Raw genomic sequence first — 17,649 nt, forward strand, 5'->3', positions numbered from 1 at the left:
GATGCACTTTTGAACTGTGGTGTTGGAGAAGATTCTTGCGAGTCCCTTGGACAGAAAGGAGATCAGTCCTGAATATTCATTGGAAGGACTGATGCTGAAGCTGAAGCTCCAGTACTTTGGCCACCTGATGTCAAGAACTGACTCATTGGAAAAGACCCTGATGCTAGGAAAGATTGAGGACAGGAGGAGAGGGGATGACAGAGGATGAGATGGTTGCATGGCTTCACCTACTCAATGGATATGAGTTTGAGTAAACTCTGCGAGTTGGTGATGGACGGGGATACCTGGCTTGCTGCAGTCCATGGGGTTGCATAGAGTCTGACGTGACTGAGTGACTGAACTGACTAAGGGAATACGTTTTCAGAGGAACATGCAAATGATACAAAATGAGGTGATCATGAATGAAGTAGTATATTTTCACTTGTAGAGGAGACAGTGAATCTAATCAAATTTAGGGTAGCTAGTTTGACAAAGTTTTGGAGGTTGAACACTATCATTAAAGAATACTGATCACTTGTGTAGTTACTTACCTTTTCTTCAATGCATTTAAAAAAAAGAAGAAAAAAGGTTTTACATAGCATCAGCCAAACCCACCACTCATATTTAGTCTAGTTACTAGAAGAGGGACTAGGTGGTGACTCCAGACAGGGTGTTAAGAGATGGGAATACCAGACCACCTGACCTGTCTCTTGAGAAATCTGTATGCAGCTCAGGAAGCAACAGTTAGAATTGGACATGGAACAACAGACTGGTTCCAAATAGGAAAAGGAGTACGTCAAGGCTGTATATTGTCACCCTGCTTATTTAACTTATATGCAGAGTACATCATGAGAAACGTGGGGCTGGATTAAGCACAATGCCGGGAGAAATATCAATAACCTCAGATATGCAGATGACACCACCTTTATGGCAGAAAACGAAGAAATAAAGAGCCTCTGGATGAGAGTGAAAGAGGAGAGTGAAAAAGTTGGCTTAAAGCTCAACATTCAGAAAACTAAGATCATAGCATCCGGTCCCATCACTTCATGGCAAATAGATGGGGAAACAGTGGCTGACTTTATTTTTTCGAGGTCCAAAATCACTGCAGATGGAGACTGCAGCCATGAAATTAAAAGACACTTACTCCTTGAAAGGAAAGTTGTGACCAACCTAGATAGCATATTAAAAAGCAGAGACATTGCTTTGCCAACAAAGGTCCATCTAGCCAAGGCTATGATTTTTCCAGTAGTCATGTATACATGTGAGAGTTGGACTATAAAGAAAGCTGAGTGCCGAAGAATTGATGCTTTTGAACTGTAGGTGTTGGAGAAGACTCTTGAGAGTCCCTTGGACTGCAAGGAGATCCAACCAGTCCATCCTAAAGGACATCAGTCCTGGGTGTTCATTGGAGGGACTGATGTTGAAGCTGAAAGGCCACCTGATGCGAAGAGCTGACTCATTTGAAAAGACCCTGATGCTGGGAAGCATTGATGTCAGGAGGAGAAGGGGATGGCAGAGGATGAGATGGTTGGATGGAATCACCGACTCAATGGATATGAGTTTGAGTAAACTCTGAGAGTTTGGTGATGGACAGGGAGGCCTGCCATGCTGCAGTCCGTGGGGTCGCAAAGAGTCGGACACGACTGAGTGACTGACCTGACACGACTGAGTGACTGGCCTGAACTGAACAGCTTTTGATAAGAAAATGAAAATGGGTGGTATAATCAAGATCTTTGTAAAGTTTTCCTAAATACTCTGAGTACTTTTTATATGAATGGTTTCTTTGTGTTTTTGTGCTCTCTTATGCTTTCCTTTCACATACCACAGAGGCAGTCCTTAAAGATCCAAAAGTCATCTTTGGAGCTATTTTACTACCATTTATCCTCAGTCTACTTTTACTAAATATGCTCCTAGTGTAGACAAGAAAGAAATAGTAATTGGCATTCTCAGTTGACTTATAGATTGTGGAATTTGTGTTTGACGTAGTATTTACACCAGAAATATGGAATTGCATGTAAGAATCTCTTCCACCAGTCATGATCCATGCTTTTACCTTATTTAGTGATTCTTTGGAAGTGGGAGATCATGTTGTTGTCTTGTACATGAAGGTGATGATCATAGGGATTTAAGGAACAAAGAAAGTACGTTTTATAAAGTTCGGCTCCTAGATGGACTTCAAAAGTATGCTTTCTCAGTATCCAAATGTGTTTGACTTATTTGAAACATTAAAAACTCTCTTTTCTGTTTGCCTATACTTTGATTGTTCAGTCTTGTTTTCTACGTTGAAATTAGCTTTTGTAGAATGGTAAGTTTGTGTATTAGATATTCAGTCATGTCCAACTCTTTGTGATCCCATGGACTGTACATTCCTCTGTCCATGGAATTCTCCAGGCAACAGTACTGGAGTAGGTAGCCTTTCCCTTCTCCAGGAGATCTTCCCTATCCAGGGATTGAACCCAGGTCTCCTGCATTGCTGGCAGATTCTTTACCATCTGAACCACCAGGGAACAGTAAGAATAACTAACTGTTTTGTAGATTCAGGGACCAATCTAAGTATTTGTTTTAACTCATTTAAACCTCACAGCAACTCAGTGACATAAAATATACATTCTATAGTTTTCCCACTTACAGATAAAGACACTGGGAATTACAGAGGTTAAATAGTCCTCTGTATTTACAGAGGTTAAATAGTCCTACAGCAAGTAAGCAGCAGATATTTGGAACCAAAGAGGTCTAGTGCTAGAGCCTCCACCCTTAGTCACAAGACAAGTTTCCTGCCCAAAATTTATTAAAACTTAAAAAAATTTTGTCTTTGTACATAAAACAGATGAACAGATTTTTATATATAAAACATTTTTTAAAATATTTTGAAGAAAATGAGGTTTAAAAGTTTTCATTGAGGTAATTAGCTGATTTGTAGGCATTAATTGTATACAAAATATATAATATTTTTATTTTGTTTAGAATTATTATTAGTTATTAATATCCATGTGGTTTATGTTGATTAAAAATGTTAATATAACTGTAGAGCATGTTAAGAGCCATAAGTGATGAAAAGGGAAGCCTTTTAAGCTAATTGAAATCTATTAAAATGAAATAAGCAGTCTCATTTGTAGGATAAGTAAAGTATGCTCACATAGGACGTTAAAGCAGGAATAGTTTTGCTACTTAAGAAAATAAATAATCAGTGCTCTCATTTCTATATAAAATTTGATTTTTATTGTGAAATTTGAAAATTAGAGTTTGATATATATTATGAAGGGCTTCCCAGTGGCTCAATGGTAAAGAATTCGCCTGCAATGCAGGAGATGTGAATTTTATCCCTGGGTTGAGAAGATCCTATGGAGAAGGCCATGACAACTCCAGTATTCTTGCCTGGGAAATCCCATGGGCAGAGGAGCCTGGTGGTCTACAGTCCATGGGATTGCAAAAGAGTCAGACACGATTTAGCGACTAAACAACAACTATATTATGAAGACTAATTTTGAGAATGTGAATCTGTACTTCATGATTCTGTTCATGTTAATTTTTTGTGAGTCAGTTTATACTTCATTTAGGAGAGCATATTTAGGGATACTCTTTTAAATTTCTATTTTTAATAATGAAGTTAAAGTTTTGTATTTTTCTACGTATACCATTTCTTAGTGTGAACATCTATATCTTTCTGGAAATTTCCTAAATGTTTATGCTAGTTCATTGAAATCTGTTTCAGGGTGTTCCAGCACCAGGTGCCTATGATGTTCAAAAATCCTATGAGATGTCTCAAATTCAACATAAATACATGCCACCTCGTACTTTTGTGGCTAGAATAAAACATGCCTCCTTTCTTAGCACAACACCTCGGTGCCTGGACAAAGTGGATGATGGGCCAGGTAAGTAAAGATTGTCCTTTTAAAGATACAAGGAAAAAAAAAAATCTAAGTTTTCCGTATTAAAATAGATAATTGTAAACATACATTTACGTTTATCATGTCTCTTTTAAACAACCTAAATCTGCTTATTTAGTGAAAGATTTTAGATTTTTTTCAACTGTAAGGTTTGTTCGGAATTTTATGTCTTTTAATTTTTCCAAAGACAATTTTACTAATTTTATTACAGCTAATAAGTCATCTCTTATTAGAGAAAAAAACAAACTCTAAATATGCTACATTATTAGAGCAGAAATAACTACTGATTTGGAAAATCAGTCATATACAAGATATGTATCTTATACATATCATGCCAGTCTCATGGAATTATTTAAATTTTCCTCAAATGTTAAGAAAGCAACAATTTAAAAGCTAAATATTTTTATCAGGGCTTGAAATACCAAAAGAAATTTTTATTTTTAAAATTGCAATTAGTTCAGCTACTAGTAATCACACTTCTGTACTAAAATGTAATGAAATAGCTTTTCTTGGTAATGAAAATGAATTGGTAAGTCCATTTCACACCAGAGTGCTAGATAAAGAATAGGAACATGAGTTTTCAACAGTAATTTACAAATGTATTGCCAGTAAAAAATCAAATTATTGTAATGAATCTTTATGAGACTATGAAAAGAAAAAATAGAATAGAGAAAATTAAGAGGTTTTAAAGAAAAATCAAAGCAGGAGAATATGATGGGTCAAGCAAATAAGAGTACTTCAGGAACCCTGAAATCCATAGAGACTTGCTTTATTTTTCACTTTCAAGAGTCAGGTATATTACCAACTTACAAGTCCATTTTAAGTCTAAATTTAGCTTTCCTTAGTTTCTTTTTCATCTTTTGAGTTATTGTGCCATTATATATTTTGTCAGGTTTTAGCTTTGTTTGAAGTGTCAGTAGAATTCAGTTACCTTTACTGTGTCCATCAGCTCAGTTCAGTTCAGTCGCTCAGTTGTGTCTGACTCTGCAACCCCATGAATTGCAGCACGCCAGGCCGTCCTGTTCATCACCAACTCCTGGAGTACCCAAACTCATGTCCATCGAGTTGGTGATGCCATCCAGGCATCTCATCCTCTGTCGTCCCCTTCTCCTCCTGCCCCCAATCCCTCCTAGCATCAGGGTCTTTTCCAATGAGTCAATTCTTCACATGAGGTGGCCAAAGTACTGGAGTTTCAGCTTCAGTATCAGTCCTTCCAGTGAATATTCAGGACTGATTTCCTTTAGGATGGAATGGTTGGATGTCCTTGCAGTCCAAGGGACTCTCAAGAGTCTTCTCCAACACCTACAGTTCAAAAGCATCAATTCTTCGGCACTCAGCTTTCTTCACAGTCCAACTCTCATATCCATACATGACCAGTGGAAAAACCATAGCCTTGACTAGATGGACCTTTGTTGGCAAAGTAATGTCTCTGCTTTTTAATATGCTATCTAGGTTGGTCATAACTTTCCTTCCACGGAGTAAGCATCTTTTAATTTCATGGCTGCAATCACCATCTGCAGTGAATCTGGAGCCCAAAAAAGTAAAGTCTGACACTGTTTCTACTGTTTCCCCATCTATTTGCCATGAAGTGATGGGACCAGATGCCATCATCTTAGTTTTCTGAATGTTGAGCTTTAAGCCAACTTTTTCACTCTCCTCTTTCACTTTCATCAAGAGGTTTTTTAGTTCCTCTTCACTTTCTGCCATAAGGGTGGTATCTTCTGCATATCTGAGGTTATTAATATTTCTCCCAGCAATCTTGATTCCAGCTTGTGCTTCTTCCAGCCCCGTGTTTCTCATGATGTACTCTGCATATAAGTTAATAAACAGGGTGACAATATACAGCCTTGATGTACTCCTTTTCCTATTTGGAACCTGTCTGTTGTTCCATGTCCAGGTCTAACTGTTGCTTCTTGACCTGCATACAGGTTTCTCAAGAGGCAGGTCAGGTGGTCTGTGTCCCTAACCACACTCAGTATATGGGCACCCAGAAATGTTTTAGGGAAATTAGTTCTTTGAAGTCCAGGTACTATCACTGTCACCAAGACCAAGAACAATCAGTCAAGTAACAAACAGATATCTATTCCAGAGTCCCTTAAAGTAGATTAGATTGGTTTTCATATTTTCTGAAGATTTTTTTCCTTTTCCTTTACTCTCATATCCATAAAATGTATTATAGATAGAATGCATAGTAAGAGTTTAAGTTATGTTCCAGAATTGGAATCTGACTTTTCGTTACTTCAGTATTTAGCGTCAGGCAAGTAAACTCACTAATTGTTTCATTAATTTCTATTTTACAAAATTGAGATAATACTTGCCACCTCTTGACTCTCATGAGAGTATGAAAGATTAATAAAACTATACTTTAAAGTCATTTTCAGGACATTTGAATCTCCTAGAAGTATAAAATCTTATTATAATATGAAACATGTTTCTTCTTAATGCCAAGCCAGCAATAGCTTCTGAAAGATTTTGGGATAGGGAAATATATTCATTATGAAGACACTTATTATTTGGAAGTCAAAGTCATATAGGCTGTCAACGTCACTATACAACTGTAGATAAGCTAGTTTACTAAATGAAAAGAATTTATCACAGTAAGCCAATACTTCATTAAGTTTGCCATCCTGCATCTTAAAGTAGCCTATAATTCAAATAAATGATAGCAGATATCCCACATACCTCTATAATCAACACATTTGAAAAAATATATGCATTTCTGAAGCTATTACCTGATGCCATGATTATGAAATTTGATTTCCTCTGATGTATGTAGATACTGTAATATTATAGAATGGTTCATTTTTTTGAACTTATTCTTAACATATACAGTCCAAAATATGTCTCTTACATATATTTAATAGGTGACCAGGGCCAATTCAATTAATATCTATACCTTGATTTGGTAATTGAAGATTAACTTCTGTTTCTCCTGTTACGTTGATCCAATCTAGGAAAATAAGTCAGGTGTGTGGTTTTATCTGATCTCTGAATATGTTCATCTTATTTTGTTGATTTTTGTTTAGGCTAGATTTTTTATTTACTGATATTATAAGCAATTTTAAATTCTATAATGGGAATAGCCCATTTATATTTATAGTTCTTAATACCATTTACCTTTTGTTGGGGACAACTGGGATGTTAAGTCTTTAGGTTTTTGTTTTAAATCATTGTTACATGATCAAAAGGTATAATGATAGTAATTCTGTTGGTTATATGTTTTGTGTCAATGTTTATCCTATGAATGATATTTTTTCTTATCATATATTCTTATAAATAGGAAAAGAGTGGGTTTTTTTTAAATCCCTAATATTTGTCATTTAACTCTTAGTAATTGTTTTACCTTAATACTGGTGATAAGAGTCATTTGGGTTTTATGTCAAATTATTTATGAGCCAGATAAATTATTTTCTGCTACTATATATGTGTATTTGTATACATTTGCAACTGTAGGACTGAGTTAATTTATAGAGCCTGATATGCATGTTTCTTCCATGAGTCATGACATTGGCAAGAAGAATTGAATGCTTTGCCTTTCAGAACTTAAAGAATATGTACCTATAATAGAATAATAGGCAAGTTAAAAATTTATTACTGTCTGATATTTGTAGGTAAAAGTGGTAAGAACTGAGATTGATAAATGGCATAATATGAGTTTGGTTGATATATGAATAGTATTCTTGGGACTCACACACTTATAGAATATTCAATCACTCAACATTCTATAGCTGTGTATTTATTTCAAATTATTTTAGAACTTTTATTAACACAATGGAAGTGATTTTGTCTTATTCAAATGAAGTCTTTTCTTTGAAGTTATTTAAGAAGGATAAAACTCATTTTCATTAGTCTAAATTAAAGAGGGAAGTAGTATAGTTGCAGTCAGTATACTGTATACCATTAAATGTTGTGTAACCAATAAAAACACATTTGAATCATTTAATGAGAAAGTTATTAAATGAGGTGTATCACATTATAAAGTAATCTACTCTTACACACCAAGTTTTAATTCAGGTATATGTAAATGACTTTGTGGTAAATCCACTTCAGGTAAAGTAAAATTGTTATGTGTAAAGAGAATTAAACATTATTTTTTCTCTCATATTTGACCTGTTTTTGGACATTTGGAGGAGGGAAATACTCAACAAATTTAAAAAGAAAATGAATGAAAACATTGAGAATATGGAAAATTGGGGACTCTTTTGTATCACAGTGGAGGTATAAGTTCATATCAGTGATTCTAAAGGACAGGCTGGCAGAATGTTTCAAATATACATCCCATTTAACCTTAAAGTTCTACTTCTGTGATTCCTCTATGAAATAATTGATGATATGCCTAAAGTTTTACACATCAAGTATATTCATCCAAGAATACTTAAAATGAAAAGTTTTAAATATATTAAATAAAAGAAAAATAGGTAATTCTGATGTATAAGCTGAATAGAGTCCTATGAAAAATTTTAAAATGGTAATATCGTTTAAACCTGATAACAAGATAGGATTAATTTGATCAGTCATTCAACAACTATGTACTGAGAGCCTCTTACATATTAAGTGCTGTTCCAGGGACTTGTGATAGAGCAGTGAACAAGATATAAACAGTGTTTCATGGAGCAAAACTTTAGGATCGAGATATTTAATAAATAAATGAATCAATAGATCAATAGGTTGATAAATGAGGGAAGGAAAAGAAAGAATACCAGATGGTTATAAATGCTGTGGAGAAAAAAGAGAAAAAAGGAAGAATGGGAGTTCATTGTGGATTCTGCATCAGTTTAAAAAGTGTTGTCAGTGAAGAGCTTACTTGGAAAAGAATATGTGATTAAACAACCTTAGGCTCATGAAATATTTTGTTTTGCTTTTCAATTTTTGCTTTCTCTGTATGAACATACACTGTTTTATAGTAAGCAAAAATGATTTAAAAATTTTAATAAAACAATTGAAATTTAAAGCATAATTTTAATTAAAATCAATATTTAAGTTAATAATAGATTAAACAATACATAGTATAAATATAACACTTGTAGGCTGAACATAACAAGTACTGAGACTGTTTTTGTATAGAAAGCATAGATCATTTCCAATGAAAATAGCGTGATTTATGTATCACATTCCTATGGGAAATTATTTTAGGAAACAAATATAATTCATCTTTGAAGTTAATTGAACATATCCTATGAAGATATTTTTGTTCACTTTTTCAATAAATATAAGTGGTACCTTTGATATAAAAATCAGTGTAGTGTGAAAACTAATTATTTATTCTATTATCTCAGTGGTTTGTAATATTATAGCTTCAGAAATACTATAGAGTTTGTCAAAATGCAGTTCATCCCACTTGCTGAGTGCTATTGCAATAAACATGTAATTTTTTGGCTTGTTTTTCTGTAGCTTCCAGAAATACTTTTGGGTTGTGAAAATGCAGTATAATTCTGAGTATAGGCAAAAATTGATCAGCTCAATATTGGAGACTTGCTGAATTTATATCATTATTAAAAATTTTATTACTGAAAGTAAGCTCACTTTATTCGATTTGCTCTCAAATCATTTTTGTTTCTTTGGGTCCTTCATATATCAGGTAAATTCTTATTTGTATACAATTTGAGAAAGATCAATTTATTTACTAGGTGTATCTTAAAGGTAAAATTACCCTATATATAGTATACAGAAAATGAATTTTCTGAGTCATTCACTTTTTGTATACTAAAGAATCTTTGAAGACTATGGGAAAAGCTTCATTTGAGGAGAAATTAACTATGTTGGGGAGGGGATAAAAGGATTGATGCAAAATATTTTAGAACAGAAAGGTTATCAGAATCAAAATCTGAAATAGAATGGTAGCCTTAAAGCAGAAAATGGACTTTTTTTATTTCGGTGGAAGGTAAGGTGTAAAGAATAACTGAAAATGTATAGATTTTATATATAGAGATAATACAAGTATAACTCTTTTTTTGTACTTTGCATTATTGCACTTTACTGATGCAGCTTTTTTTTCTTAACAAACTGATGCCCTGTGGCCACCATATTGAGCAAGTCTATCCATATCATTTTTCCAACAGCATTTGGTCACTTCCTGTCTCTATGTCACGTTTTGGTAATTCTCACAATATTTCAAGATTTTAATTATTATTATATTTGTTATGGTGACTTGTAGTCTGTGATCTTTGATGTTACTATTTTAATTGCTTGGGGACATCATGAACTACACCCATATAAGATGGCAAACTTAACTGGTAAATGTCATGTGTGTTCTGACTGCTCCATCAACTTGCAGTTCCCTCTCTCCCTCTTTCAGGTCTCCCTATTCTTTGATATGTAACAATATGGAAATCAGACCAATTAATAACCCTAAAATAGCCTATAACTGTTCATGTGAAAGGAAATGTTACATCCCTCACTTTAAATCAAAAGCTGGAAATGATCAGGTTTAGTGAGAAAGGCATGTTTGAAAGCCGAGATAGGCTGATGTGATATAATATTGTTGCCTGTAATCACTATGTTATGCATTAAATCTCTATGACTTACTTATTAGTTTTAAGTTGTATACCCTTAAATAACATCTCTCCTCCTACCCCATTCCCAGCCCCTGGTCACCACCATTTTACTGTATTTTTTTTTTTTTTTGGTGTTTGACTTTAGATTCCACATGTAAGTGATATCATATGGTATTTTTCTTTCTCTCTCTGATTTATCTTAGTATAATGTCATTGAAGACCATCCATGTTGTTATTACAAGTGGCAGGATTTCCTTCTTTCTTGTAGTTGAACAATATTCCATTGTGTGTGTGTTTGGCATGGGCCACATCGTCTATATCCATTTACCTTTTCATGAGCACTTAAGGTTGTATCCATATCTTGACTAATGTGAATAGTACTGCAATAAATATGGAGTGCTTGTAACTCTTCAGTAGTGGAGCAGCTCTTTATTACAGATTTCCTAAACACAGAACGTGACACTACAAAGCATTCAACATGTACAGTATATAACAGCAAGCTTGAGAAGTACATAGTGGCAAATTCTCGTGGAATCTAAAATAAGTATAATAAATCATATGGATTTATAATTGCATATATATATTTTTTAGTAGATCAAAGCACTATGTATTAAAAAATGTTCACATTTCATCTGTAACAACAAAATATTTTGCTTATTAAATGATATGGTGACTTCAAGGAAAAAACAACTGTTTTATAAATTTATATAATCCTCAGTTATAATTCATGAAGATGTTTAGCTTCGGTGAGTGAAGTGAAATTTGCTCAGTCGTATCCAACTCTTTGTGACCCCATGGACTGTAGCCCACCAGGCTCTTCTGTCCATGAAATTCTCTAGGCCAGAATACTGGAGTGGGTAGCCTTTCCTTTCTCCAGGGGATCTTCCAAACGTAGGGATTGAATTGGGGTTTCCTGAATCACAGGCAGATTCTTTACCAACTGAGCTCTCAGGGAAGCCCTTGGACCTTCCAATCTGAAGAAAGCTAATCAAATTAAATATTAGCAAAAATGTGTGAAGATTTAGGCAAATATAATACAGCTTTAAGTGGTCAGGCTTGCCTTCTAATGGAAGTTGTTTCAACAGTTAGGAGGCTTCTTATTACAGGAGGTCTCTATCCATGAGCTGAATGACTTAACTTTCAGGAATGCTTTGGGATGTATTTCTGCAGAGAGTGGGAAGTTGGATTTGAGAAACTTTAAGCCCCCCACCCATTTTCACTGTGTCCAAGTCTAGTAATTCTCTAGATTATGAGGAGGCAGCTAGTATAAGGGCTTCCCAGGTGGTGCAGTGGTAAACAATCCACCTGCCAATGCAAGAGATGGAGGTTCAACCCCTCGGTTGAGAAGATCCGCTGGAATAGGAAATGGCAACCCACTCTAGTATTCTTGCCTAGAAAATCCCATGGAAGAGGAGTCCAGTGGGCTACAGTCCATGGGGTCGCAAAGAGTCAGACATGGCTGAGAACGCACATGCACGCGGCTAGTATACAAGAATGTAAATTATACAAGAATGTAAATTATACAAGAATGTAAATTATAATGTGATTATAATGAAATTATTTATGAAGGAAATTTGAATTTATAGAGAATAAGGGTAAATAATACCATCTCTAATCTGTATTCAAAATTTTAGGAATTTTTTCCTAAAGACATCATATTAAATATTTCATTTTTACCCATATAACATAGGTCTAATTCCATTTTTATCACTAATGTCATTGACAATAATGGGTCTTGACTAGGAATCACTTTTAGCAAGAACAGTAATTTATCAACACTTCATAGTGTCAACAGACACTTTTCAAAATACTTTGTATATATTAACTAATTTAATTTTCACAACAATCCTATAGTCATCACACTTTACAGAAAAAGCAACCAAATCTTAGCTTATGTTACTTGCCTAAGCTCTCACATTTTGAAGATAGCAGGCATTCAAATATAAGATGTTGGCACATGGACCTGTGCTTTTAACTACTGTTTTCTAAGTATAGTTTTAATTAATAAATTGACATTAAATGTATAAATCCTTTGGTTATTAGTCTGATTAGCATGAATTCTTTCTCATTCCTTGGGGTTTTTATATACCTGTGTATATAAATATATAAATGACCAAATAATTTCAGAACATATAAAGGTGAGTCAGCTGTAAGACAGAGACTCTATTAATAGTATGACGTAGGTCAGTCCCTAGGCAATAATTCAACTTGACTTTATAAACAGAGTTTCTGAGGATGATAAGCAGCCCCCTGATACAGTTTTAAGTGTAGACATCATCTTCATTTCCTGGTACATTTTGCATTCCTTTGTATATAAGGGAAATGTATTTATAACTGAAGGATGAAGGAAAATCTCAGGGGAGAAGAGGATTAGAAGAAAAGCAGAAGAGAATGAAATGTACGGTGATGCATCTGTTCTCAATATGTTTCTTGGACCAGGTTTTAGTTCCTATGGCAAGAGGAGTAAGAACTAGAAATGAGATTTTCATGAAAGATAGGTAAGATCTGGAATAAAGACATTTCTAGAAATATTTAAAAAGCAACTTGAGACTCTAGGTCCAAGCAGTACTACTGCTTTAGGGACCAAACTGTGATAAAATGTCAACGTGTTGTTGAAGACACCCTTCTCCTTCAGGGAGTATTTCATTAGGATGGGAAAGTCGAGCAGGATCTACATTGTTAACAAGCACCCAGATTAAGTTTAATGCAAGTGAGTTAGGATTTATCATTTCACAATATGTCACAGTTATCTCATTTAGGATTCACCATATGTTTTTTTGAGTATGGAATTCTTACCCACATTTGTAGGTCCCCGCTCAAGCTAACAAAATGAGAGTGTTCCTATTCATTCTATTTGTTTTCCTATATACTTCCACCTTGGGCCTTTAGACAAACTGAAGCAATGCCAAGAAACTTAATATATCAATATTAAGTCAGGTTCTCCAGAAACAGACCCTGAGATAAGAATTCAAATTATTTATTAAGGAGATATCTATGAGAAATTGGTAAAAGATTGGGAAAAACAGGGACTGGAAGGGGTGGAAGCCCAGCAGCGATGCAGTCTGTGGCAAAGTCCTACAGAGGGTAGCCTAAGTTTAGCCTGATCTCCAAGGGAATGGGGGCTTCCCTGGTGGCTCAGACAGTAAAGCATCTGCCACAATGCGGGAGACCTGGGTTTGATCCTGGAGTTGGGAAGAGCCCTTGGGGAAGGAAATGGCCACTCACTTCAGTATTCTGCCCTGGAAAATTCCATGGACAGAAGAGCCTGGTGGGCTACAGCCCATTGGGTCATAAAGAGTTGGACATGACTGAGCGACTTTCACTTCACTTCAGTAAGTTCTTACATTATGATAGACATCACGATAATCACTTTCAAAGCAATGCCTAATTTGAGACTCCAAGGGGATACTTGCAATGCAAGCTATACCTAAAAGCTGTCCTGTTCAGAAGCAAATGCACTGACACTTTCATACTTGTACATCTATCAGCCATTGATTAAGGGCTGCCTTGGGGGCACATAAAATCCCGTGTACATCTGGATTTCTGAGCTTATAGGCAAACTGGGCTCCTGACAGCATTCTTCTGAAAAAGAGCCATAGATGCTGGCTGCTGTAAGGAAAAGCACACAGTAGTTGGAAATGTGTAAAATGTACTAACAACAAGCTGAGAAATCTGGATGGAGCACTGACATCATCAGCTCACCTGAAGTTTATTTTTTATTTTTTATTTTCATTGACTTAACTATCCTTTTTTATCATCAGGTTTTTTAGAACTTATCTTTAATTGGGGGATAATTGCTTTACAGTGCTGTGTTGGCTTCTGTGTACGACAACGTGAGTGTACATACATCTCCTCCCTCCTGAGCCCGCCTCCTCTGTCCCACCCGTGTGTGTCCTCACACAGCCCCAGGCTGAGCTCCTGGTGTTACACAGCCACTTCCCACCAGCTCTCTCTCATATGCATGGGCGTGTGTATACACCAGTGCTACCCTGTCAGTCTGTCCCACCCTCTCCTTCCCCCTCTGTGTGAAAAATCAACAAATATTGGAAGATTGTACTCTGGCCATCCACTGTGCTGGATACAGTGACTTTGGAAATGCAAAAAGAAATTCAATGTAATCAAATATTTGTAAGCTGAGTTAATTCACAATTTCTCTTTTTTAAGGTTTTTTTTTTTTTTTTTTTAAAAAGGACTGGACCTTTAAAGGAATTGAACAAAATGCACCTTAGAAAGTCCAAAATTAATAACCTAAACATGGGGTTTGCTAGACTAATCTATTGTTTGACATTTAAGATAAATATAAAAAGTATTTCTGTTATTGCATTTTATCAGAATACTGTAAGTTATTGAAGTAAAGCAAATTATGTCAGCAAAAGTAATGGAGATTGTAACTGGACAGACTTTGCATTTTATGGTGCCAATTATTTGATATGTTTTTTTCCTTCTTCCATTAATGCATTCATTCTTCCAATAAATGTAGTGAGCAGCTAATTTGTACCAGGCAGTACCTAAGAGCTAATATTTATATGTTGTGATAATTAAGCGGTGTATTTGTTGTTCTTTCTTGAGCACATTCTATTGAAAGCAACTTGATATACTAAGATAAAAATAAACTAGATTCTGACAGAATGCATTCTAATTGGGGCTTATTTATGAGCTAAGTGACCCTAAGCAAGTATCTCATTTTCCCCTTCTATTCCTTTAATATGAGCATTCATCTCATTCTTAATGTGACCAATGTAGTCCTTATGTATGGGAAATAAGAGCACCTTTGATTAACTCACAAACTGTGACCAATATCTTTAATTCATGTTTTGTTTTTTGAAAATTTTTTTTGGTCTTCATGTTATACATACAAATAGTCTTCTTAAGGTATATTATTGTTTATGATGTCTTATGGGTCTAAACATACATTACTAGTGTATTTGTTTTTTATTGCTGTATATAACAAATTACCACAAACTCAGTGGCTTAAACCAAAACCCCTTTATTAAGCCCACAGTTCTGTTGGTCAGAAGTCTGGACATCTCATTGAGGTTATATGCTTAAGCTCTCAAAAAGGTTAAAAAATCAGTGTTGGTGAAACTAGACTCTTATTTGAAGGTTCCAGGGAAGTATCTGTCCCCACATTCATTCAAGCTGTTGACTGAATTAAGGTCTTCATGGTTTTAGGATTGGGGTCCCTGTTTCTTTGCTACAGTCAGCCAGGGGGCACTCTGAGCTCTGGTTGAATGCAACCTGCCTGCATTCCTAGGCACATGGCTTCCTCTGTCCTTAAGCTAGGAGAGGCATGTCAAAATCTTACTATGCTTCAGATATTTGACTTCCTCATCTGCCACTAGGTAGAGAAAACTCTCTACTTTTAAAGGATTCACCTGGGGTACTCTTTCTCCCCCCTTCTGATGTCCATGTCAGAAGCTTTCTGTCTCCTTCATACTTTAATAAAAGTTTATTACACAAAAGCTCTGAGCGATCCAGCCTCGTCTCTGGCCCTGGATTGAATTCTTCTCCTCCAGAGGCCAGGAACCCCGGTGTTTTTGCATGATCCAGCAACAACCTTTCATCTTGGGGGCTCGTCTGGGATTCTTCACGACAAGGTAAGGATGCTTGGAGCTCTAGTTCTTTGTTCTCCTAGCGGACATGTTTCCTGCTGTACTTTACTAACTCTGTTAGTGAATGACATGCCCTGCGCGAAGCAAGTGAGGAGCCCTGCTCTGCGGTCCCGCGGTAACCTCATACGGCTTATGGCAGAAACCTGTCGGAGGTTTATACCGACCTGCCAATGCCAAGAGGCACCTAATGCCTCCTTTGGACCAAGCAGAAATGGGCAAAGTGTGTACACCAAACTCTCCTTTCTCGGTCAAGCTTTTCGGTCTCTTTGACCATTTCATAACTCCTCAAAAATTAGAAGTACTAACCTAATCTATCGGATCATAGACTTTCAAGAGACTTGTGATCTGTTACTGCATACTATGACTTAGGTTCCCAAACTTGGATTGGTAGTCAGGAAGCACCTAGCCTCGCTTGGCATGGAAATTTTGGAAACTAGATGGAGTTCTAGCTCCAAGAGCATCTCTGAAGTAAATGTCACTCAGATTGGAACTACAGGTGATTTTTTTTTTCCTTTGGTAATGTTGGCTTTTAGTGGATAAGAGGAGGCTTGTACTGGTGTGGTGACGCTTCGAAGGAACATCTCAGTTTCAAGTTCGTATCGGTCTTATTGTGGTCAGGAATATACTCGGGGTCGCGCACAGACACTCAGGTGACGAATGTTTCCCTCAGCGGTTTAGCCTGGGAGGCATTCCGGAAGGCTACTCTGATTGCACCCCCGGTGGCATCAGAGGCAAGCAAGGTTTTAATGGTGAGGAGCTGGATATCAGTCAGGGATGCCATCAGGCCTACCCCTCGTGCATCTCTGCCCATCTCGATGGTAGGACAGGGAGGGACGAATAGGTCGCCTGTGTTGGTAAGGGACAGACTAAGTCTGACCAGGGAAGGAAAACTTTGGTGTAAAGTCTGTCTACAACTCCATCTAGAGCAGGGAGGGATGCCTCCGGTAGAAAGATGGTGCTGGTTGATTTTTTCTCTCTTACAGATGAGAGCTAACAATTCCAGCCTCATTCCTTTGAACTGTATCCTTAAAAACTGGGATAGATTTGATCCCCAGAGCTTAGAGAAGACACTCCTGGTCTTCCTATGTGATCCTGCATGGCCACGGTATCCATTGGAGGATGGTGAACGGTGGCCGGTTGGAGGATCTCTTAAGTATAATACTGTTTTACAATTAGATCGGTTCTGTAGAAAACAAGGGAAATGGGTGGAAGAATGTGTTGCCCTTTTTCTCTCTGTGAAATATGCCAGACTTACGTCCTAAGGGTATAGATTTGGGTGTGACACCTTCAGCTCCCTCCTGTCCTCCTACTTTGCTAGATGAGATGGAGGACAGGAGACAAAGAGAGAAAGAAAAGCATGTTTCTCCAATCTATCCCTGAGATCATATGCGTAGAGCAGGAAGAGAGACTGAGGAACCGCCACACAAGCTGTTGCCTCTTCATGAAGCACCCACCGGGAGAAATAATCAGACTGAGAGTTAACAAGCCTTTTTCTTTCTTTCTTTCTTTTTTTTTTTCATTTATTTTTATTAGTTGGAGGCTAATTACTTTACAATATTGTAGTGGTTTTTGTCATACATTGACATGAATTAGCCATGGATTTACATGTATTCCCCATCCTGATCCCCCCTCCCACCTCCCTCTCTACCCGATCCCTCTGGGTCTTCCCAGTGCACC

At 36.4% G+C, this 17,649-nt stretch overlaps 1 protein-coding gene across 1 annotated transcript in view; it reads left to right on the top strand.

The window, feature by feature from the left end:
• The window catches only part of STPG2 (sperm tail PG-rich repeat containing 2), a 355,392-nt gene that overhangs the window by 227,401 nt on the left and 110,342 nt on the right, over positions 1 to 17,649 (top strand). The window contains exon 11 of the mRNA XM_061164741.1: positions 3,692 to 3,851. Coding sequence (XP_061020724.1) covers positions 3,692 to 3,851 — 160 coding nt within the window. The remainder of the gene's footprint in view (positions 1 to 3,691; positions 3,852 to 17,649) is intronic.

This window comes from Dama dama, chromosome 17 (genome assembly GCF_033118175.1).
Source record: "Dama dama isolate Ldn47 chromosome 17, ASM3311817v1, whole genome shotgun sequence".
NCBI lineage: Eukaryota > Metazoa > Chordata > Mammalia > Artiodactyla > Cervidae > Dama > Dama dama.